The sequence below is a fragment of the Leuresthes tenuis genome, unplaced genomic scaffold (assembly GCF_036924035.1).
Source record: "Leuresthes tenuis unplaced genomic scaffold, fLeuTen1.0.hap1 SCAF_24, whole genome shotgun sequence".
NCBI classification, from domain to species: Eukaryota; Metazoa; Chordata; class Actinopteri; order Atheriniformes; family Atherinopsidae; genus Leuresthes; species Leuresthes tenuis.
This window is the reverse complement of record NW_027325378.1, coordinates 9750241-9773515: the sequence shown is the minus strand read 5'-3', so window position 1 is coordinate 9773515 and position 23275 is coordinate 9750241. Positions and strand designations below refer to the sequence as shown.

The 23275-nt window shown below is 38.1% G+C and overlaps 2 protein-coding genes across 2 annotated transcripts in view; one reads left to right on the top strand and one right to left on the bottom strand.

Annotated features, from left to right (window-relative positions):
• Positions 1-23275, bottom strand: part of gimap4 (GTPase IMAP family member 4) — a 222830-nt gene that overhangs the window by 55954 nt on the left and 143601 nt on the right. The window lies entirely within an intron of this gene.
• Positions 3208-23275, top strand: part of malrd1 (MAM and LDL receptor class A domain containing 1) — a 56059-nt gene continuing 35991 nt past the window's right edge. The window contains exons 1-14 of the mRNA XM_072378798.1: positions 3208-3385; positions 4617-4745; positions 4828-4916; positions 4998-5162; positions 8517-8613; positions 11871-12002; positions 13888-14040; positions 15782-15887; positions 16404-16771; positions 17071-17516; positions 20387-20474; positions 20566-20739; positions 20911-21067; positions 23058-23214. Of these exons, the coding sequence (XP_072234899.1) occupies positions 3208-3385; positions 4617-4745; positions 4828-4916; positions 4998-5162; positions 8517-8613; positions 11871-12002; positions 13888-14040; positions 15782-15887; positions 16404-16771; positions 17071-17516; positions 20387-20474; positions 20566-20739; positions 20911-21067; positions 23058-23214 (2439 nt within the window). The remainder of the gene's footprint in view (positions 3386-4616; positions 4746-4827; positions 4917-4997; positions 5163-8516; positions 8614-11870; positions 12003-13887; positions 14041-15781; positions 15888-16403; positions 16772-17070; positions 17517-20386; positions 20475-20565; positions 20740-20910; positions 21068-23057; positions 23215-23275) is intronic.

Sequence of the window (23275 nt, the reverse complement as noted above, 5' to 3'; positions counted from 1 at the left end):
GTATTTAGCTCATTTGTCAATAGTTTTCTGATTTCTTTTTACACATAAACATCACTGAGAACTGCAGGATTCTTAAGCTTCTTTCTCATACTGTGCTGATTGGAGGCTCTGAGAGAAGCATCTCCTGGGGTGCAATGTTAAGATTAAACCCCAGCTGTTCTGATCACTGGAGGAAGATTAGCAGGTGCATGCGGCACATCTCCACAGTTTCAGCAAGATTGTCAAAGCTGATTGGCTGCCTTCAAAATGCACTGCAAATTTTCCTCGCTGTCAATTTGTCCTGATTAGCGAAGTGTTTCAAAGAAACGGGATGAGAGAAAAATGATTAAGAAGATCAATAAAACACTTCTTTAAAAGTACTGTCACACCTTTGATTTTGCTGCTGGATGGAAACATGCCTGGGAATATTACAGTACCTCTTTGAATTTCTCACATTTCATTGATCTTTATCCCCTTTTCCTTCTGTGTCTTTGCTGTCTGAAAAAAAAAAATGATACCATAGATTAGCTTTATTGGATTTCACAGAGCAATCCAGCAGCAGTTGTCTTTTAAAACCTGTGAAACGATGGATCATGAAGAAAAATTTGTCCTTTGTCCATGGCTACTGTGGAGAGTTAACCTACAACTCACCGTTAATTAATAAAACGTGGTCAGAGGGGCAGTTTGAGCTAAAAAAAAACAAGTCTGCTTACAAATGGCAACATATTTTAATTGTGTCTTTTTTAGAAATATTCTCAAAAATGTGCGTGAAACAAAAATCTTTGATAAATGTTCACAAAGTTCAGCTTCGGTGATAGATTATTCTCATAGTGGGGCTTTCCTTTGACCTCTGTCATACCCATGAAGGTGAAGTGAATCAAAGAAGCTCTTAAGAATTCATGAGCTGTGAGACAGAAGACGGTGAAGATGCATGAGTCGTCTGAGCTGAGCTGTGGAGGTAAGGTTAACTTTTAACCTGAATTTTCAGACTTTCTAGTGGCAGCAATCTGTTACGGTGTTAGCTAGGTCACCATTTTGTTCCAAACAACTGAACAGACTGTTGCACATATATCCATATTACTGTCTTTGGAGATGGGTTCTTTTGAGAAATCTAGTCGCTTGAAACTGAATGAAATGTCTGCATAGTGAGCCATTATATCTTAGGGGCTATATCAGTGTCTTCATTCAGATTAACTGTACATGTACATTTGCATTTGTAAATTAATTCTCTATCAGTTTAATTAGCCAGATAAAGTACACAGTAGAGAACACATTTGGGGTGAAGCATCAGGGATATTCTAGCATGTGGACTGATGAAGCCGGGGAACATCTTCCTATTGGTGGACGACCTCTCTGACTCTTGAAATATAGCAACTAACATAATTTCTTTGACTTTTAATATCAGGTCAATCAATCAGTTGTTGTAAAAGTATAGCCTATAGATAATTCAAGCAAACAACAGTTCATTTGTGTTCATTTGCCAACTTCCCAAAAAACACAGAAGCACCAGTATCTGTGCACACTCTTAGCAAATGATACTGAGATAATCAAACTTGTAAATATCACCAGAGAAGCTGTGATGACTTTGATATCACTTGGTTAGCATCAGCATGTTAATGAAGTGTAACATTTTCAGTGAAATGATGAGAATGATCAGGGTTAAGAAACAAATCCCACACATCATCGGTAATCAGTGCTCATTCTTATGAATTTTATGCTATTTTCAATCATCTGTTTTCTGGTATATAGTCATAGTATGTGAGTTGGACTTCCTTGTGGGAAGTCTGGGCACCTCTTCCCTTTGCAAATTGTTGCTTTTTTATACAACCTGTGTTAAGACAGATCAGAGACGAGCTGCATTTTTAGGTGTATGAATAGCAAATTCTAAAATGGTATGGATGTGGGGACTTGTTTGAAATGATGGAGGTCAAGCTGAGTTTTTGGAAGTTCAAGAAAACCCTCCTCGCAATGCTGCCGGAAATCGAAACCTTGTTTGACCGCAAGAAATCCTCCGAGAATACTTAACAGATTGGAGTGGTGCACGGTTCTACTGTGCAGAACACCTGCATAATAAAAGTGTGAAGAAAAACTGTTACGCGTGGGAGTAGATCAGACATAGTTTGGGGGGGGTGCTGCAGCCAGTGGCACAGAGAACATTCATCTGTTGGAAAGAAGAGTGGATTAGATTAAATACCAGCAAATTCCCACTTCATACTGCCTGTAAAAAATGAAAAGAGGACTACATCAAGCAGTATGAACCGATATGTTTTCCCACGGACCTCACTGTCCCCTAACCTGAACATCAGAAACTATCTGTTGATAAACCTCAAAGGACAGTTCAAGCAATTGTGCCAAAATCTCACAGAAGTAGAAGCTTTTTCAGGACAAAATGTCAACAACAATCACCCAAGTAATAAGTAACTCTATGCTGCTGTAGACAGTGTTTGCAAGCTTTGACCCTTTCCAAAAACATCTCTTTTGGGAATAAAAAAAATGTATTTTTGCTTTAAAAAAATGATAAAAGTGTGATCTTTAACCTGGTCCTTTTAGAGGTCCGCTCATACGTTTACTTACAGTAACAGCAAATCTAATAAGTCTTATTTAATCTGAGATTGCCTTTTCAATTTAGTCTTATATTCTTCCTTGTTAAATTTTCCACTTTACAAATGTTGTTACAGCATTAATGAAGATGTGCTGCAACATGATAAATGGTGAGGTTTATAAGTGATGGATTGTAGATGTTATCTTCAGAAAGAGCCAGTCTGTTTCCCCCTGTGTTAAGCTAAAAGCTTCATATTAATCACACACCTCAGCGAGTATTCATTTTTTTAACCCTTTTAAGTAGGAAAATTAGCATATTACCCAAAATGATAAACTGCTGCTTTAACAGTACCAAACAAATTTCAAATGAATGTAAAGCCTAAACTCATTTCAAGAAGAAAGTGCAACTCAATGTCTTGAGTATTGAGGATTTGATCAAGTTCTTCCTCTTGTGATCAAATGTCTCCTGGTTAAAGACAGGAAGAAGCGAGGAGGCCATATTGAGTAACAGCCATAAAAGCCATTTATTGCCCTTTACGACACGTACGGGTTGATCATATCTGAGTGAACTGCGGACAGTAAGGAAACGCTCTACCACAACTGGGATTCTTCCTCATGTCTTGAAAAATGCTCAGTTTGGAGGAGAAAATAAGGAGCTGTTGACAAAGGACCAAGAATAGCCTGCTGATGGCGTTACTGCTTTACTCAGTGTGGCTGCTACTGGAGTTCTCTGTTGTTTTAAATCCGGTGTTTGCCACCGCCTGTTCAGACCAGGAGTTAACGTGCAGTCAGGGGCTGTGTGTGCCGCGGGACAGTTTGTGTGACTTCACTGACGACTGTGGAGATGGGAGGGATGAAGAAAACTGTGAGTTTAAACATTTAAACCTAACTGGTATAAAGGAGAATTTAAGAGTCAGACTTATTTACAGATGGCTGCTGCTCCATGAGCTTGTAAATGTGTTATTGGTCATCCTGGGAAACTATATCACCTCTCTCTGAGAAAAGAGGGATAAATATGGAAGAATCAAGCCTTTACAACTGAAACGCACATTTGTTGTGTGCCACAAGATCCAGATAATGATAATGAATATAATAAGTGTACTGTTTTTTGTAAGTAATATTAAGTGAGGTCCCAGTGTTGATATACTTCTTGTATATGGTTTTATAAAGAGCGTTACTGTAAAAACCTTGTAAAAAATAATCTCCAATAACTCAACATTTTATGGTTCTCCTTAAAAGTATATAATGGATGATTCTAATATCTCTTGCTTTTGGACGAAAATTCTAAATGAATTGGTTTAATACTGAGTGATAAAGAAAAATGACAGCAATATACTTGGGTCACCGCTCTGCTGCAGCATGCATAGCACTATAACTGCAGTATTCAGGGCCTCCCCTCAGATGAAGCTAAGAATAGATGTCTGTGTCACTGAGGTTTGATTTATTTGATTTGAGATACTCATACTCATCCTCTTTATAGCAATCGAATGTAACTTTGTGGTTGTTTAGTGTCTTTGTTGTCATTTTTTTTGTGCCTCTTTGGGAAAAACTGAGCAAACATCACATATTTACTCTATTCTATGTGATCTCCATTTTTAGCACTGATTCAATAATATAATATTTCTTCATTTAACTCACGGAGCCTCCCCTGAGATTGTTTGGAGCGCCTACATTCTGATATAAGTTAGTCCAACCATCACCTCAAAGTTTTCTTTTGCTCTCCGGTAACTTTAAACCAAAATATTCCCACAGTGGTTCACAGGGGTTTGGCTTTATAACTAAATTCAATAGGCTTCTGTCAGTAGTTAGTCATTTAAATGCTTAAATATATTGGATGTTAAGCGCCTTTACAGAACTAGAGGTGCAAAAGAAGGAGGTGCAACAACCTGACATCACTAAAAATGTGCCAGTGAAACTTAATGCTGGGAAACTTGTTCATATTAAGGTGATCGAAAACAATTGCAGGGATTAAACAAAAATTATAATAATCATCTCAAATAATTAGCCCGCAGTAATTCTGACCAGCCTTTTCTTTTGAATTTAAAAAAAGAAACATAACAGAAACAGTTCAGTGTAAGTGTCCTCCTCTGTTTCAGGCTCTAAATACACAAGGTGTGATTTTGAGGAGGGTTTCTGTGACCTGATTCAAAGCTCTGACACTCACTCTGAATGGACCAGGACAACTGAGGCTGCAGGACTTAAACAGGACCACAGAAACACCTCAGGTTGGAGAAGCTGACAGTCTCACACGCGGACTATGTGGAGATGTTGTTTTTACTGTACTATATGTGTCCTTCTCTTCCTCAGCATATTTTCTGTCCCTTTTACCTGTCGGAGGAAACAGAAGCACCGCAGAGCTGAACAGTCCCATCTTCCTCCCCAGTCAAACCTGCCAGGTAACAGGATCCTCTGATGAGATACATGCAGCACAAACTAAGGGAAAATCCTTAATAAAATTTTGTCATTTTGTCTATCAGATGAGCTTTTACCATTATGTCGGGGCAACACACGGACATCTTGAGGTCCTGGTTCAGTCTCATTCAGCGGGTCAGAGCTCTGAGGTGTGGAAACACTCCTTACAACTGCAGACAGACGCATGGCTGCGAACAGCGATTCACTTTACCAGCAATCACAGTTTTCAGGTCTGTAAATAAATCTTGTGATCACGGCATTGTGTAAGGCACTAGATTATATTCATATTTAATTGTATTTCATTAAAATGTATTCAATAACAAGCTGTTATTTGACAAAACACAACATTATATCTATTATTATTTCATCCCTCTAGACTGGAGTTTTTAAAAAATGTTATATATATATATATATACACACGTATACATAGGTCAGAATCAAATGTATCATCATCATCTTTGGATTCAAACATGCTTATTCTCCTCATTCCTATTTGCTACAATATTTTAGCTTTTTAGTTTTTCAGCTATTTTAGTTTGAAATATGAATATTTAAACAAAGAACTAGATTGCATGTCAGGGTGGTGTATTTTTGCCAAATTTTCTGAAAAGTGTACATATCATTGTAATGCATTTAACGTCCCGTATTCCAAACGGATTCTGAGCGTGTTTTGAGTAATAAGGACTTTACTTTGCTGAAAGACTGTAATTGTAAACAGTTATTTCACACAACATCATCTAATCTTGATATAAGTATCACCATTTCTACTTTGATAGAAAATATATATATTCAAGAAGCGCTGAATGGTGTTTTTATGAATAACTGATCACATGATTTGGTTTAACAGCACAGCAATTTTACCATTTCAGTTCATCAGGTAGCTGTTTTTGGTGACAAGCCTCTAAAAAACAAACCACATGCAGAACACACACATCAATTTAGCAAGCTGGTGAAAACAGTAGAGAAGGGGATACATAGCAGGCCAGATATGTTCTTTGTCACGGTAACCCCTGTAAAAATCCCCCACATGCTACAGTTTTGATTATGAGCCCTGATTCTACCAAGACCCAGTTGATCAAAAACAACTTTATTTGGAATTAAGCTTGCCCTTAAAAAAATGGAAAGTGAAATGAGCAATTAGGACCACACCTCATGTAAGCAGTCACTGTCTGAGATGCAGATTGTTGTGGGCTGTATCAAGTTTATAATGTGAACTGGGGTCCCTGCCAGTTCACACAAGAGGACTTCAAAATTCGCAGATAAACCAGGATCCTCCTTACTGATTCGGTGCTGTAGAACAGATTCCTTTTGGGTGAGCCCTCAGCTTTTGGGGAAACTCAGCATCTTGGCAATCAAGAAGCGTGAGAAGGAGGTAGAGACCAAAACCGAGCTGAAAGGAACATGAGTTTTTTTTAGTCAATCAGAGACACACCTCCAAATGAACAGCAGTGCAGCTCAATATTGGCTGGATGTGTAAGTAAATAATGGAATAATTTTTGCAATTATTGCACAATGACCTCTCATTTACGCTAATCTTAAAATAGATGTTAGCATATAAATTATAGGACAAATAGTACATGTTTTTTAAGTTAATAAAGTCAAAACAGCAGAAATTAGTTGCACCACAGGAGTGGTTTTTATGCAGAGAGAAGTTTCTGACCCAACTGGACCCTTCAGGGACCATCTGGAGTCCTGTGAAACCTGCTGTTGGTGTCCTTCCGATATCTTTTGAGCATGTCCTTTCCTCTCGTCTGCCTTCACCATCTGTCTGTAATTTTATAACATTCTGTCTGGTGCTGGCGGTAAGGAGAGGTCATACTTGCTGACATTCACTCTCCCCTCCATTAATCCACTTCCACTTTTAAAGGCAGTTAGTATCAACCACTAAAATTCCACTTTGAGACATTACATTTGATGAGCCATGCTGAGAGACTGTTGTTTAATTGTGTTGCAGACAGATTTTTCCTTTAGTCAGATTGAAAAATGATGATATATGCATTTAAAATTTGCTGCTCAAGCAGGAAACAGAATAGTTCATTTATGAAATGACCGAGGAGCTGATTCTACTGAAAATAAGTGACTGTGAAGGGAAAAGAACTGAGGAAAAAAGGATTTCACGCACAAACATACTGCAGAGCTGTGTAAATAACAAGCAACATCGATGCTTTTACAACTTTATTGTCCACATAAGGGTTATATCTGGGTTTAGATATTAGATAATCTGTAGTCAGCCGTGATGTCACACTCTACCATTTGTTTTGATGAGTCATAAATGACAGGTTGTAAAACTGTGGGGCAGGTGTAGATAAAGCCGTTCTGTGGACTTTGATCAGATCTACAATATAACTTTGTCCCTCTGACAAAGAAAGATGTTTTTACTGATTTGTCTCTCAGCTTTTGAGACTACACACACTTAAATGGTTCTTTGTGGAATGTCCTGACTGACATGCAGTCATCACCCACTGGTTTGTTGGGTTTACTCCTAAAGTTTGGCATTTTGTACATCACCATCTCGGTTTTGTAAAACCATATGTGACAAGCAGTAGGTGGATCAAACTTGGAGCCTGTGTACAGAATGCACACCCATAAAGCAGTGAACTGTAGATCACAAGGTATCTTAAACCTTTATTTGATTTGAAATGTTATCCTGATTTAACACTATTTGTGCTGGATTTTTAAAAAAAAAAACCTTGAAACTAGCCGTTGAGTCCATAAATATTTAAGAAAATGTTTTCCAAAGTAATAAATTTGGTGAGAAGTAGGTTAATATTTTTATGGACTTCAATACTGTCAGACTTAGTTTCACAATGGCAAGAATCATCCCCTGCTGGCCTTAAGAAAGACTGCAGATTTACATAATAACAGCTTTTTGCAGGCAAATATATTCTCTACAGAACTGATTATAAATCAACAGCACCGGTATAATATCAACATTACATGCCAGTAAACTAATAACAGTTAGTCTTTAGCAGGGCTTTTATGCTGGACACGATTTAAAGACCTCAGTTGCTTGGAAAATTTGTCATTTTATATTTTTAGAAACCACCAATATGTACAATGTCTGTGTTAGAGGTGTAGACATTTTATGTTTTGTTCCAACAAACCTTACGCACTTTAACTTTCAGGACACACAAAAACTTTGGCTAAGACGCACAAACGTCAGCTTTATTAATCAACAAATTGGGGTTATTTAGTGCTTTCAACTGACAGTCTGGTATCTAACTGTATTCAAGGCTGAGAGCTCTTATCTGAAGCTCATGAGTCAATAAATGTTTTATCTCGAGATGACAAAGCTCATTGTTCTAATAACTTTTATATCACGAGAAAATCAGCTTTGGAAACGCTTTGGTTTCTTCGAAGTTCACATGGATGGGTTTTTAGATGACTTATAACTGCCAGAGTGGAACTTTCAAATTTGAAACCGTATTGTTTTGTGTTATCTTGCCGATACACAGACAGACAGAGACAAACAAACCAATCACATGCCTTTGTTTGGTCCTGGCAAAGGAATAAATTGATTATGTAAATAAAAACCAGTGACTGATGTGAGCGATATCTCTACTTTCTGTCTTTCTGTCTACCAGGTGGTAATCAGAGGGGAACTTTCAGCCAAAAGTGAAGCCTCTGAAGTCTTGGCCATTGATGACTTATCCTTCAGCCCGGGCTGCGTGATTCTGCCTGGTACAGCTACTTTAATAACATCTCACTACACAGTCCAGATAAGTTCAGACCTTGACATTTTGAAATATCTCCACACACGAAAAGACCACCACAAGCTTGTTTTGAATACTGATGATTGGGAAATGGTAAATGGACTGTACTTGTGTAGCTCTTTTCTAGTCTAGCTGACCACTCAAAGCGCTTCTAACACTACATGCCACATTCACCCATTCACACAGCACGTCTTAAGTCTGTACATAACTAAGTGCTTTCTAACCATTCATACACCGACGGATGCCTCGGTAGGTAATGTGGGGTTCAGTGTCTTGCCCAAGGATGCTTCGACATGTAGCCCATGGAAGCCGGAGTCGAACCACCAACTGAGCTCCTCCTGAGCTACAGCTGCCCCAGGAGGAGCATAAGACTTAAGTGCTTCATGTGTATTTCCTTGCGTTAAATATGGAGAAGTCAGTAAAACAATGTTAGGGTTTATTTGTGACTGCAATTATGATGAATATGATACGACTTAACTGCTTTCCCAGTAAGTTCAATAAAGCATGGTCCACTTGGCATTTTGGCCTGGACTTTAACAAGATGTACAGCTGCAGACCCAATCTATAGCATCTTTACAGCTGCTATTATTCATGCAATATAGGATGATACTTTTGCTCTCTACACATTAAATAAACAGCAGTCCAAAGGATTTTATAGATAGTTTTGTTTATATCTCTCCACCCCTCTGGCCTTTCGCTTCCTCTGGAGGCAGAGCTGATTTCATTGGTTCAGATGTAAGCGGTTGATGCCAAAGCACCACCAGTGGTTCCTATTATCATTGATTCATCAATCAATAGAAAAATTTGGAACCAATCTGTCTGACACATGTACACAATATTTAGTTCATGTCTCCCTTCCGTTTTTAGCAAATCACAAGGCTGAAATTTGTAATTTGGTTAAACTCATCAATTACTTGATGGGTTGACATGAAGTTCAATCATATTCCTCTCAGGATAGATTAAAAAAAACTTCAAAGGGATTCCTTTACTTTTCGTTTGGTGCCATCAGGGGAAATTCTTTGATTTATGATTAAAGGGCCTCAGCTTTTGTGTTCAGTGCCATCAGTAAATTCACAGCTTTGCCGAACCTTCATGGTCGCTGCAGACTCCTCTTGCATAACTGAACTGACCACAAATCATAGATGGTATATTGAAAATAAACATATCTTATGGACAGATTGTGAAATTTCTACCACTGACTAATGTATGTATTATATAATCTGCCATAAGGTCCAGTTGGATGCCTACCCTGCACCAAAATGCAAAGATAGCAGTCTGCATCTTTTCTATCTATAATCTTGTGGTTGTGAGTATAAATGTAGGTAAAGTCTGAAAATGGCTTCCATAATGGTGACAGTCCTGACCATCTTTGTTTTCAAAGCCTTTAAAAAAAAAGTGATGATATTGCCTATTCCCAATCATTTTGCCAGCAAAATGGCATCCATGAAGATCATGGTCACGCTGTAAAATTGAAGTATTTCATGAATGTGTTTCCTAATACTGACTAAACCAAACCTGTCATAATGTTGGTGGAGAAGAGGTAATGGACGACCAAAATACGGGATGCTACAGTCCAGAGGAAATGGATGATTACTGAGGTTTTTATTAAAAGGAACGGAAGCTGCGGCTGAGCCGGGCAATGAAAAGCTAAACTAGTAACACAAAAGATTGAATAATAAAACAAGGGTATGAACAAATGTTTGATTGGATTGGAGGACTTTATCCAGGTTTCTAAAACGAAAGGAGTGACAGTCTCTTCAAAGAGAGACACAAAGTCTGTCACAGCGTTTGACTTGTGGCCTGCCAAATGCTGCCAGTCAGGAGACTTTCACTTAGTGTTTGGGAATACCTAAATAACTGTTATTCTCTAATAACATCCATGTCATGGTACAAGGTGTCAGAATAACCCAAGATAATACGTGAGACCTATGACCCAATAATACTTTGCATTTCTGTTGAACAGTCTCAACAACACATAATTTTTTCATGCAATGCGTAAGAACAAAGCAGAACTCAGGGGGATGTTAACACTAGACTTACTGTGCAAGTAGGCCCAGCATTATAGTATATGTGGTCCCCATATAGAAGTTGTGAAATTTGTGTTTTCTTTACTGCCCCCAAGTAGAAATAAATCCATTCATCTTGGTTTATGTGGACAAGTTTGAATAACAGCAAAAGACAAAGTTACAAGTGGCCAGTCTCTTGGACTGTCACCAGGCCCAGTTCAGCCAACATGTCACCTTGAACATGGTCCCTGTGTTACCATCTGTCTTCTGCTCTCAACAGTGGATTTGTTAACACACTCCAGACTTAAAAAAGAAAGGCTGGTGTTTCTCACTCTCATCAATCATATATAAAACCTGACACTGAACAAGTGCTGCCAAAACACAGAGCTGCTCAAAGCTGAAACCTAAACTCAAGTCAAGGTCAAGCTGACTTTTAGTAACAAATGAGCTTTACTCTGAAAATACACCATATCTCACAGACATGGTGTCACACATCATCTCTGATTTTTAGTTTATTTTTTTAAAGAAGGTGTTGTTTTGATATGTAATTGGTATCTAATAATGGTAACAACCAGCCAATAAAGTCAGTTACAGAGGATTGTTTTTGGTCCTTCATTTTTCAGGTTTTCAGGCTATCTTCAACTCATTACTTACAAGTAATTAGCCAGGGAATGTATAAGTAAATAATAACCAGACATCAGTTCAAACAAATAAACACGTGGCATGTTGTTCAAAGTTTTAGTGGATTTCATTTGTGTCTCTTTGCTTTTTCAGAGGACTTATTTTAGAATTAGCTATTGAAAGTAACAACATTTAAACACTTAATTTCAAAAGCCAGCCAAAAGGCTTTTAAAAATTGGGCATTTTTCAAATATACTTCCAGTCCTCTTCATAAGCGGTATGAAACTGGGTTGATTAAAGAAATGTGGCCTTAGATCTATTATTGATGAAAATATCACAGCTTGCGTCTTTACTTCACAGTTGACTCTATCTTCTCTAACGCATTTAATGCACTTACTCCTCTCAGGACACAGCTGAGCTCATCTATACTAATTCACCGTGAGCTCCCAAGAGCATGTTTTAATGATAAAATGATTTGAGAAGTCTCGGTCTGAACTCTTTGATTAAATATGTCCTGGCTATAAAAGTGGCTTTTGAACTAGAATACTGCAGTTCTATCAATTTCACTAATGTGTCATTTTCATTGTGTGGGTGGCAGAGAGCAGTTTACCTCCTCCGCTTGCCTGTCCTCCGTCGTGGTTTTCCTGTGGTGGAGGGGAGTGTATCGAGGTGAGCAAAGTGTGTGACTTCACCCCACATTGTCCCGACGGAGAGGACGAAGCCAACTGCTGTAAGAACCTTATTACCAAGTAACACTTACAAATATTTGCATTTCCATTGTTTTTTGGCCTGGGATTCCTTTTCCAACCTGATTAACATGTTAGAAGACACAGATATAGATATTGACTGATTGAGATGATTTTTTTAAGTGATTATTAATCAGTTTTTGAAGATTTTTATATGATCTGTTTGTTAAGAATGTGACAGAACATAAGAACTGATGCCTTACTTTATTTTTATTCTCATTTTATGATCAGACGTATTCTTAATTTTTGCATTTACATCATGTCTTCCTTTTCTTTTTCTTTTTTTACTTTTCAGTACTTTTCAATCATGATATAGTAATAATGGTGCTAAATAATGTAGATAAATGTAGTTTCAGTCATTGTTGCTGCAAAATTAGGAGGACAGATGGGACGCCGGTTCAGTTTTCTCTTTAAACACTATCCTCAATATAACTGAGCACAGAAACATTGATTTAAATGGATCCCACTAGTCTCAGTTATTTCCCATTTTCCCTGATAAATCATGTTAAAACTGTCATTATAGTCATATAAACGAAATAACCTTGAGCCTTGGGTCCAATGGAAGCTACCATCAATTGGGACAGCAGGAAATTCAAAGTGCTTTGATGCTGACTTAACAAAATTTGGCACCACAGCCGCTGAAATCTGTCAAATCTAGAGCTTCATTTAAAAGTAATTTACTTAAGCTATATTTTTCTCCTCATTTGTCTAAGCACCATAAACTTTGTTTGAAAGTCATTCAAAGCCAATGGGAACAAGGGCTGTAATTTTGGTCATATGTATGCGTTCTGGGTGCAGCCTATGAAGTTTGGTGAAGATCGGACAATGTATGGAGAAGTTATAAGTGACTTATGGCGCCAAAACGCATGTTCCACTCAAAATGGCCGACTTTCTGTGGACCTGTGTCCATAGGCTGTTTTGTGCGTCTGGGCATGACGAAAGCGTGTACTGAGTTTCGCCAGGGTACGGCATATTTTGACCCCATTAGTTTGGCGTTATTGCAATGTTGTTGGTGGTGCAACAGAGCTATTTTGCGCCGCCAATGTTCGCGACTGGCGTCCCTGGCAAAATTGGCAAACAATAATAATAACGCCTTCAGTTCACTGCTCGGGCCCTAAATATATCTTGGGGTTTGGTCAACGTACTTCACAGGCTTTTAAACCTGACTGATAGAAAGATATACTGCATTTCTTAAATATTACTTAATTTACTTATTTAGACTAATGACTGAACCAGAGGAACTTAATTGTGATCCCCGCTGTACATTTGTTCTTCCTGTGGCTCACCTAACAATTTCTACAGGGAAAAATTAATTTGATTATATTTTTTTACTTATCTGAGAAGGGGTGTCTGAAATAATGTTTCCCTTTACTGCAGATTCACGAAGAAGGCATTCAGGGGGCTCAGTCAGGGGCTTTGGTTTCCAAATAAATAAAACAAACAAGTCCATTGTGGATTCTGGGCCGCTTTTGTATTAAGTGCTTTGCATTTTCAACATACATGCCTCATATTTCTGGTTCATAAGCTCTCTGAGATGATCTCTACCTGAGTAAAGTTCTGGTTATTTCACTGAATATTTTGTTAAAAATACTCCCTCAATGAATGGGATGTGACGTGAGTATAATAAACTGACCAGTTTTCTCAAAGAATGGGAATTTATGAGCTCATTGAAAGGCTGCCTCTTTTTGTCTCAGCTTTGTTTGTTACAAAATTAGATAGAATAGATATAAAATTTGATTTGAAAAATTTCTTGATCTTTCAAAGTTACCACAACAGTAACACAACAGAATATTTTATATATTTTGATCACCTATTATGTTTCAGTTTCAGCGTAATTTACATCTTTTCTTGCTCCCTCTTCTCATTCAGCTACTGAGTGTGACTTTGAGAGCGATTCTTGTGGCTGGTATGAGTTCACCCTTGGCGATGGCTTTGACTGGGTCAGGGGCTCATCCGCGGACATAACTCCAGATTACTTTGACCACCCAGCACTGCCGGACCACTCTACTAACAGCACTGAAGGTAGGGGAAATGCAAACACTCAAATGCTGATATGTAACACGAGCAATCAGTAAGAACATGAAGAGATGTAATGAGCTGATAAAATGTTTTTAGTGTTTCATGGGTGTCAAGTCAAAAATAACTGGAAGAGATTATAGTATTTTCTGCTGCTTAAATCAGAAGTTTTAGGATTTAAAAAATCTCTTGTGTGTGTTTTGAGAGATAAGCACTTTGTGAAAATTTGCCTTCTCAGCTTTTTTAATAATACGGAGTAAATCAACATAAGCTGAACTCCTTCTGCACATTAACATTATTCACTTAACCGCTGGAGAGCTACAACAGCCTCTCCAGGGTTTATGCACAACAATATGTCCTTGTTTATCAGGCCTCGTTAAATACCTCTAGAATTCTACCCTCCATAACAGACTAAAGTTAGATTTAACAAGATTCATTGTTGCAGGCCGGCTTTATACAGGCACCATCTGTTGTTTTTGTTATGAAGGTTGAGTGAACGTGGTGTGAAAAACACTTTGTTAGGTTTAGATTTGGAAGCTGTGCAGACGCCACACGGAAGCCTGGTGAAATGACATACCCCGATGGGAGCATCTGTTTGAAGATCTAAAAACTGCGACCATTCAAAGACGAGTCTGCAACATTGTGCAGATATGTGGTCCTCTTCAAACAGAGCTTTTTTTTGCACTTGAAGGTTTGATACATCTGTTGGCCTCTCTTTGACTCTCTTTGCTCACATATACTGCAGCTGAATTTCCAATAAAAATCAGAACTCAGCTTTCTATTCACATGTCAGAAAGCAACATGAGTCTGACACTGTGAATGGAAAGCAGCCCTTTAAGACTGCGTCAAATTGCAGTGACTGTCAAAGCATTTTGATACTCTAATAGCAAACTACATTTGGCATCCATGTAAAAATACCATCCACACAAGTTAATGACGTGTTGCGGTGATTTCAGCTATATTTACAAGTACAATCATCTCCCACAGAAAGTTCGAAGCAGCAGAATATTCCAAATGATTTCTCACACAGTCCAGAGCCTTCTAACACACCATAAGGACAACTCTGCACACGTGCAGGTGTTCCTGCAGCAGGAGAAAGACGTCTCAGGGCAATGGAAATATATCTACTATTTCTACAATTGCTTGAGGTGGTTTTTACCCTTTTCAAGAGTTCAAACACATCGGGGCAGGTGGAAGCATCAGCTGACATAGGAAACATAATAGACCAAGTTGTGGAGAATTCCTGAATATGAGGTTCCAGTTTTGTTTGTGTCTTCTTCCTTAAAGTTGTGTCTCCGCTCAGTAAATAAGATGTTCATTACAGCTATGTGTTTTATAGCCTGCTGATGACTCATAATCACTCCAAATCATGCAATGGAAATTATCCTCATTAGCATCTTCTATGGAACAGTTTTTCAGAAGTTTAAATTCGCTTTCCAGTTGGATGAAAACACAGCTAATGACGCACTGTTACTATGGCAACTTCAGTGGACAAGATACCCACCGAACTGGATCGCACTGGGATAGTTAGAAATAATAGATCTGTCTGGCAAAAACAACAATGTGGGAAGATGTAAGGTGGAGATGAACCTTTCCACTCTCAGCTTCTTTAGTGGTTTTGCTTATTCATTTTTGTTTTTAAAAGGTGACTCACTGAGTGCCTGGTTAAACAAATTACATGCAAAAAAGACAGAAAGCAGATGCTCCGTATGGTTCAAATATCAATCATCATCTCTTTCAACTGCAGGTCATTTCATGTTTATACTGAAGAACAGCAGCAGTCTGTCTCCGAAAGCTGTTCTCAGAGGACCCTGGTTCCAGCAGTCAGCCTCTGGCTGCACAATGACCTTTTGGTGAGAATCACGCAGCACCCTGCCCTCCTCCTTTAAAACCCGTTCAGCATGATTCATCTTCATTGCCAGCAATATTTGATCTGCAGTTTCCCTCACACTTTTAGACTTTATCCAGTTACTGACTGGTCTTATTACTGTATCTCTGTTTCTTGTTTTTTTTCCTTTCCTCCACCCATCATATCACCTCTCTTACCTCTTCTCTGGTAATATGCACCTTATTTCACATCCACAAACAATGATTAGATGCGCATTTGAATCTATCCCGATCTGACAGTTTTATGGCCATAATAGTTTATGTGAAATCACTGTTAATATCTATTTCCTCTGGATGTGCTGTTAGAATTCTACAGACAGAAAATGCAGGAGGTTTCACGAATTTCAATCTTGCATCATGCCCAACAAGCCCACAGTGATTTACAGTATCGAAGTGAGGAAATCATTTCCAAACTGCACACATTGCCATCCTGGATTCTTAACGGTAAAATTTTACCTTCCATCTCTCACCTATCACCTCAGGCATTATAACTCGGGTATATCTGTCGGGGCCGCTGACATGGCCCTTCGAATCAAAGGAGTCGAGAACAGCACTGTCATATGGGCAACGCTATACGACCAAGGAAGGCGCTGGAATCAGGTGACTGTGCAGCTGGGACGCATCGCTCAGCCCTTTCAAATCACTTTGGCTAAAATCAGCCTGGGCATGTTCGACGGTGTTTCTGCTTTGGATGATGTCACTTTCGAGAACTGCTCCATGCCCCCAGCGGTGGAGGAGTGCCCTGCACACACGCATTTCCACTGCTTGCACACCAAAGCATGCGTGCAGCGTCTGCAGCTCTGTGACCTTGTGGATGACTGTGGGGATGGATCAGATGAGGAAGGATGTTGTGAGTTATTTTGAGTTTAGTATTTTGTGTTGAAATAATACTCAGATACTAGAGGAAAAGTACAGAAAAAAACAAAGCTTTATCAATTAAGTATATGATGTGAAAATCATTGCATTTTTTGCTTAATTACATTTTTTACAGCTTCACAACATTTGACAGCAGGATGGTAGGTTAACTACCTTCCTTTTCATGTGCAAAAGCTAGTTCTTTTTATTTTACATAGACAAGCTCGTATTGCTAGTTAAGTGTAGCCATCTGAAGCTTCATTCTGCGTTTATGCATCTCATTGTGTCTCACAGCTCCGGTGCTGCAGTGCAACTTTGAAGATGGGCTGTGTGACTGGAAACAGGAACAGAGCGGAGGAGATGCGTTTGACTGGACCCGCATCTCTGGACCAACACCAACCTTAAATACAGGTCCCTGGAAGGACCACACACTGGGCACCATTTATGGGCACTACCTCTACATTGAATCCTCTTTGCCGCAAGAGTTCAGGGACACAGCTGTGCTTCTGAGCCCAGTATTCCATCCCACCCACCAGCCTGGTAGGGACTCTTCCTGGTCCCACCGCCGCTGTGTTTTCCGCTTTCATTACTGCATGTTTGGACCGCATGTGTTCACACTGGCAGTGTATCTGAGGACCACCGCTACAGGCCGTGGTCTGATGCTCTGGACAGGATATGGAGACCAAGGAAACCTTTGGCACAAGAAGACTCTCTACATCCACAGTGCTCGGCCTTTCCAGGTAACTGACCAAAATAAGAATTTAAATATCTAAGGCTTTGGTTTATTTAGTAAGTGTCTGATGATTGTAAGTAAGTGTCTTATCCTGGGACATGAAGTTTAAGTGAACATCACCTTATTCTAGTTTTAATTGTTTGAACACTATATGTTACAGCCAGTAAGTAACTAGTTGATATTGTTTCTGCAAATAAAGCAGACAGTAAGTCCAGAACTATAAATGTGTTTACATTAATGGTCATAGTGTTTGTTATGGAGAACACCAACCATTATAACAAACTTTATCAAAACCAGATTTCTTCCAGTAAGCAGTTAAACACTGTTTTTCTTTTTAAGGAGAGTGACTTTCTTTTACGAGAAAGGACAATTGTCTTGTATTCAAATCCCTTAAATTTCCTAAAGAATGAAGCAATGAGTCTTAAGCTGTGCTGAATAAAATGTATTCTAGTATACTAGCGATACCACTAAAGCTGGCAGAAATCTAAGAATAAATGAATGAATAAATAGATAGACACCTAATCAGTGAATCAGTGTTTTTTTTCATTTTTTCTTATCTATTTTTTGGCAGTTATTGTGTAAAAGCAAAAAAACAGGACAATTACATTTCTTGGATAGTAAAATGGAAATCACATACATTTGAATAAAAGATCCAATATCAAGTGTATTAAAAACATGTAAATATTTTTATATTCTAAGATACTGTTGTTGTCATTAGTGCTGGTACATTGTGACACCATGAAAAACTACATCTGTCCTTTTTCTTAAGCCTAGGTACATACATTTCAAGAGTAAACGTAACGTACAGCTTTCCTTTTAAGATTTATTACTTATTTAGGATTTCTGTTGACTATTTTCTGCCTTTTTGGTACAATTTTATTAGTGCACTTTGAGTAGCTTAACCTTGTTATTATTTACTGCTGTAATTTAATCAATGGCAAAGCTTCTTATTCTAACAGCACATCATTACTAAGGTGTCTTCAGAGTTAACAAGGAAAAAATACGCACCTGCTTTGTACATTTCATGTCTGTTGTCATCGCTCTCATATGAACAGCGGAGGCCCTTTATTATAAATTCATCACTGATGAACAAAAAGAAACTCAGATTTTATGTGACATCCAACAGCCTTCATACAGTAGGTTGGATTTTAACCCAAAACATAATGTTTTCCTTCCTCTGTTTCCTGAACTTAATCAAACAGCATAAGGAAACGCTAAGTCTATAACAGGAATTTAAAATATGAGAGAACAGCAGTCTTTGGGCTCGACGCCCAGAATGCCCCAGCAGTCTTTAAACTGTGGACTTTGTTGCTGTATTTGTAATTCATAGGTGAAGTATCCTTTTAGTAAACTGAAAATATATGATCTAAAAATCCAATGTATGAAAAGATATGAGGAAGTGTGTTTAATCACATTGTGCACTGCTTAGGATACAAATCCTTGCTTAAACACGATACCATCAGCTGGAGTTACATCACATTTCACTGCGAATCATTTGCATTCAAACAATTCATCCCCTTGTGTAATTAAAAAAAAGACATGTGGACAAGTAGTCCAGGTAAACACACTTCCCTGGCACCTAAAAACAAAGCCCAAGTGAAGCAGCGAGTCTCAGCATCAATCACTGAAGATGGATGTTGTTTTCGTTACTCGCGAGTGAGTAAAACTTGAGAGATCGTTAAAGATTTTTCCTCCACAGCGTCAGAGAAAAAAAGGAGCTCTGTTTGTCAAGTTAATTGACAACAGAAAAGGAAAGAAAAGACCCTGCTGAATTAAAGTCTGATTTAGAGCGATCTGCTTATCGAGAGATTGAAGGCAAAAGGACACAAATTTAATGACAAAATCCACTGGTGCTTTTTAATCTGTATGGAGATTTAATGTTACCAATCTAAGAAAATTAATACACATCTTCCATGTATACATACAGCTTCAAACTAATGAGCTACATTACAGCTGAATTATTATTTTAATCAACGATGTATAAGTTACTTACTGAGTTAAGATATTCTAAAAACCTTAATACGCACACTATCTTCACCTGATAACGCTTCAAATAAAACTATTGACCAGACAAACTTTGCCTGATTTCTACTGTAATGAGAATACTAAGCAGAGAAAATTCCATCATTTCTGAGATCAAAGCTGTTTTCTTTGAAAGTTGATATGAGACTCTTTATTTTCAGTAGTTTTATCACCTTTATCACCTCTGATCAAATGATTTGCTGCATATATGACTTCTTAAAAGCAACAAACTAAACTTTATTAAGGCCACTGCTCAGTCTCTTTATGTCTGGTCTTGTCTGCTGATAAAATATGTGTTTTAGTAGCTAAACATTTGACTGGCTTCACTAACTAGCTAATGGCTAAAAAAGCTAGAAGAAAAAAACAAAATAGCTTGCTAATTCTGCAAACAATTCCCCCTGAACAATAAGTTCAATACTTGTGCTTTTTGTACTTCATTTCTCTTTTTAACTTTAGAAAATTCTGATATTTTGCAGACTTTTAGCACAATATTTAACTTATTTGGAAAATTGTCAACTGAATTAACTGACAGTTAATGTTAGCACGCTTTGATTCAAAATTAATCAAAACTGGTGTGAAATATATTCCAATGTCTGAGCTGGCATGTTATTGTACTGCCATGTTGTTTTCTTTTTTTAAATCATAAATCATGACTTCCATTTAAATGGTCATCTGTATTTGTTAGTATGGTGAAACACCAGATAAAAGTTACGTTATAATGAATTTCAACACAAATTGGGTGATGCAATTAGTTGATGGGATTACAAATTGTGGATCCAACAAATTTTTAATTGTTTGGCTTCTAATTTTTTTCTTTGCGTGTGTGTGTGTGTGTGTTCTGTTTCCTGTTGTCAGATTTTAATTGAAGGTACAGTTGGAGATGATTTTAAGGGGGACATCGCCATTGATGACATTTCCTTCCTGGACTGTGAACCATATGATGGTAAGCAATTAGACAGGAGATTAACTTCTAAGGGCAATGACATTTCCACTTATTTACTGTGTCATTCTTTACCTACTGTCCCATTTTTCAGGAGAGCTCCCCTCACTGATCACCCCGGCAGTCACAACTCCAGCCCCCACTGTTCTGCCCCACAGCTGCCCTGAAGGACAGTTTGCGTGTGGAACACATGGGGAGTGTATTCCCCTCAGTCAAGTGTGTGACTTCAAGCACGACTGCTCTGACGGATTAGATGAAACAAACTGCGGTAAAACATTTACAATTTGTTTTTCTTTGTATTAATAACATCATGATATTCACAAACTTTCTCCATTTCTTTTTCTTTTACATTTCCCTTACATTTTCAGAGTCTTTTTCACCTGCTCTGATATTATCTATTCATCTATTTGTTACCTATTTGTCTTCCTCTTATTTTCAGTGAAGGAAAGCTGCGGTTTTGAAGGTGGTGAAACTTGTGGTTGGACAATTGTCAAACCCTCTTTAGTCACACAGCACGCATTTCGCTGGGCAACGGACCAAGGGGAAAGCATTCATAATGGAGAGCAGTACCACCGTCCTACCAATGATCACACCCTGTAAGTGCCAGCAACACAGGCTAGAGCAGTGCTTTTTTCACAGCTGATGCATTTAGTACATGTTTTTTTTTTGGCTTTTATCAGTCAGCTGAATGACAAAACAATGTCCTTTTTTGTACAATGATTGTAGCCTCTGAATTGATGAAGATTTAATCATGTAAATTGAATATTGCTGAATTTCAGTCCATTTAGATTTTTTTTCCTGCTACCATAAGGAAATAAGCTCATATTCAGTAAGGCAAATACTCTAAAGCATGAGCCAAATAACAAAGGGGAAATGATAAAAAGAAAAATATCAGCTATTTACTTCAATGCAATTTTTGCTTCACTAAAGGACATTTATAGAAAAATAAATTACTGCAAAGATAATGGGGCCCGTCTACAGCAGACACACGGTAACCTGACTGCTTTAACGTGGGAGCAGACAAAGGCAGCACACTTTGACCACTACATATACCTGAAACCTCTTCCCTCACTCTGACAGCAGCTCTCAATCGATAAGAGAGGAGTGAAATAGACAGCGAATGCTTTGTCTTATTTAACTCAAGTGAAGTCAGACAAAAGTATTTAACGTCATACAGTGGGGATTTGAGCAGCTAAATCTGTATAACCTCCAATGAAGGTAATTGCAGCTTTGCTTAACTTATTATTCATGCTGGACAGCTAATCATTTTCAATCATCATTTTTGGTCATTCTTCAGTACGTTGTCTTAGTCTTTTGCCTCCTACCAGGCCATTGCCATAATAAGAATGCTTTCTTAACTACTACTACTAGTTTAGGGTGTCATAATAAGTTGTAAGATATGTTGTTTATAGAAGTTTTTCTTGTCATTGTTGAGTTTACTATGAGATACAGTGGAAAGTGAATCATTTTTAATTGAGGAACATCAACTACAAACGATAGGTATGAAATAAAGTACCAATAAGTTGTTAAATTTGTTGGTAAATAGAAAATGAGTCACTTAGTTGTTTTAAGTGTCAGTAAATGTGTTTTTAGGTGTGAAAAGGCAGCCCAACCTTTAAAAAATATCAATTACCGAAGTGCACTGCCCTAAGCAACCAACCCATGGATCATATTGCTGTTCAGTGGCATATGTTTGGTATTTGGTAAATTTTCTGTTCTAGATAGCAATATGTTTGTCTTTTTGAATACACAAATATGTCATCATTTCACTGTTTGAAATAGAAATGTTTTGGAAAAATAAGTCATTGACAAGATATCAAGAAGTGTCAGCTTTGAGAAGCTCAGTCTCTATGGTACAGTCACACATCTAGAACCGCATCTCACAGTTTGGGAAGACTCCTTCAGTTCTTTTACATAAACTAGGTTTCTAAAGTTGGAGATTCTCTTTTGGAATAACAAGAGTCATCAACTCATGAAAGACGCCTTGTGTGTTCATGTTCTGAGGTTTGAATGTGGAGCTGGCCGATAGCGAGGCGCCATGAAGCGCGTGACCCTTTGCGGTCGCACAAATCACACAGCACATGTGACAGTTTGGGTTGCACTAAACCAGCTGATAGAGTCAAGTTCAGGGTGAACTGTTTATCTGTCTGATGAGCTTTGAAAGAAACATCTTGTTTGAGCATCAACTAAAATTACACCATGTGTCTGGAAAGCAAGTTAGATTAACAATTTCCTCAATGTGATAATATGAATGTATGATGTGATTATTACAGAAACGTTTTCATGCTTAGTAACTGATATTTATTAATATTCTCTCCCCTTTTAACAACATCTTACCTGCACATGTGTGTGCACCCATGGCAACACTAAACAACAGCACTCACCCAAAACAAAAATTCCTGTTTAACAGCACTATATTTAAAGTGGGGAAAGATAGCACACAATTACTTAGAACAAGGATAGTGTTCAACTAAAACGTCACTTATACAGGCAAGCTGATAACTTTATTACCCATTAATTTATTCTTAAGTTCACTCTAAAGTTTGCAGCTGAATTTGAGATATTGTTCTGCCATTTCTCTGATAGCAACAGCCCTGAGGGTTGGTATCTGTGTGCAGACAGTTCAAATGGCTACTATGGTCAAACCAGCGACCTCCAGACACCTGTCATCTCCTCCACTGGGCCACAGTGCACCCTCATCTTCTGGTACCACATGAATGGATTCACTGTGGGATCCCTGCAGGTAAGAACAGTGGGGGACCAGTGTTGTCTCATAAGAATAACTCAAATACTCATATCTGTTG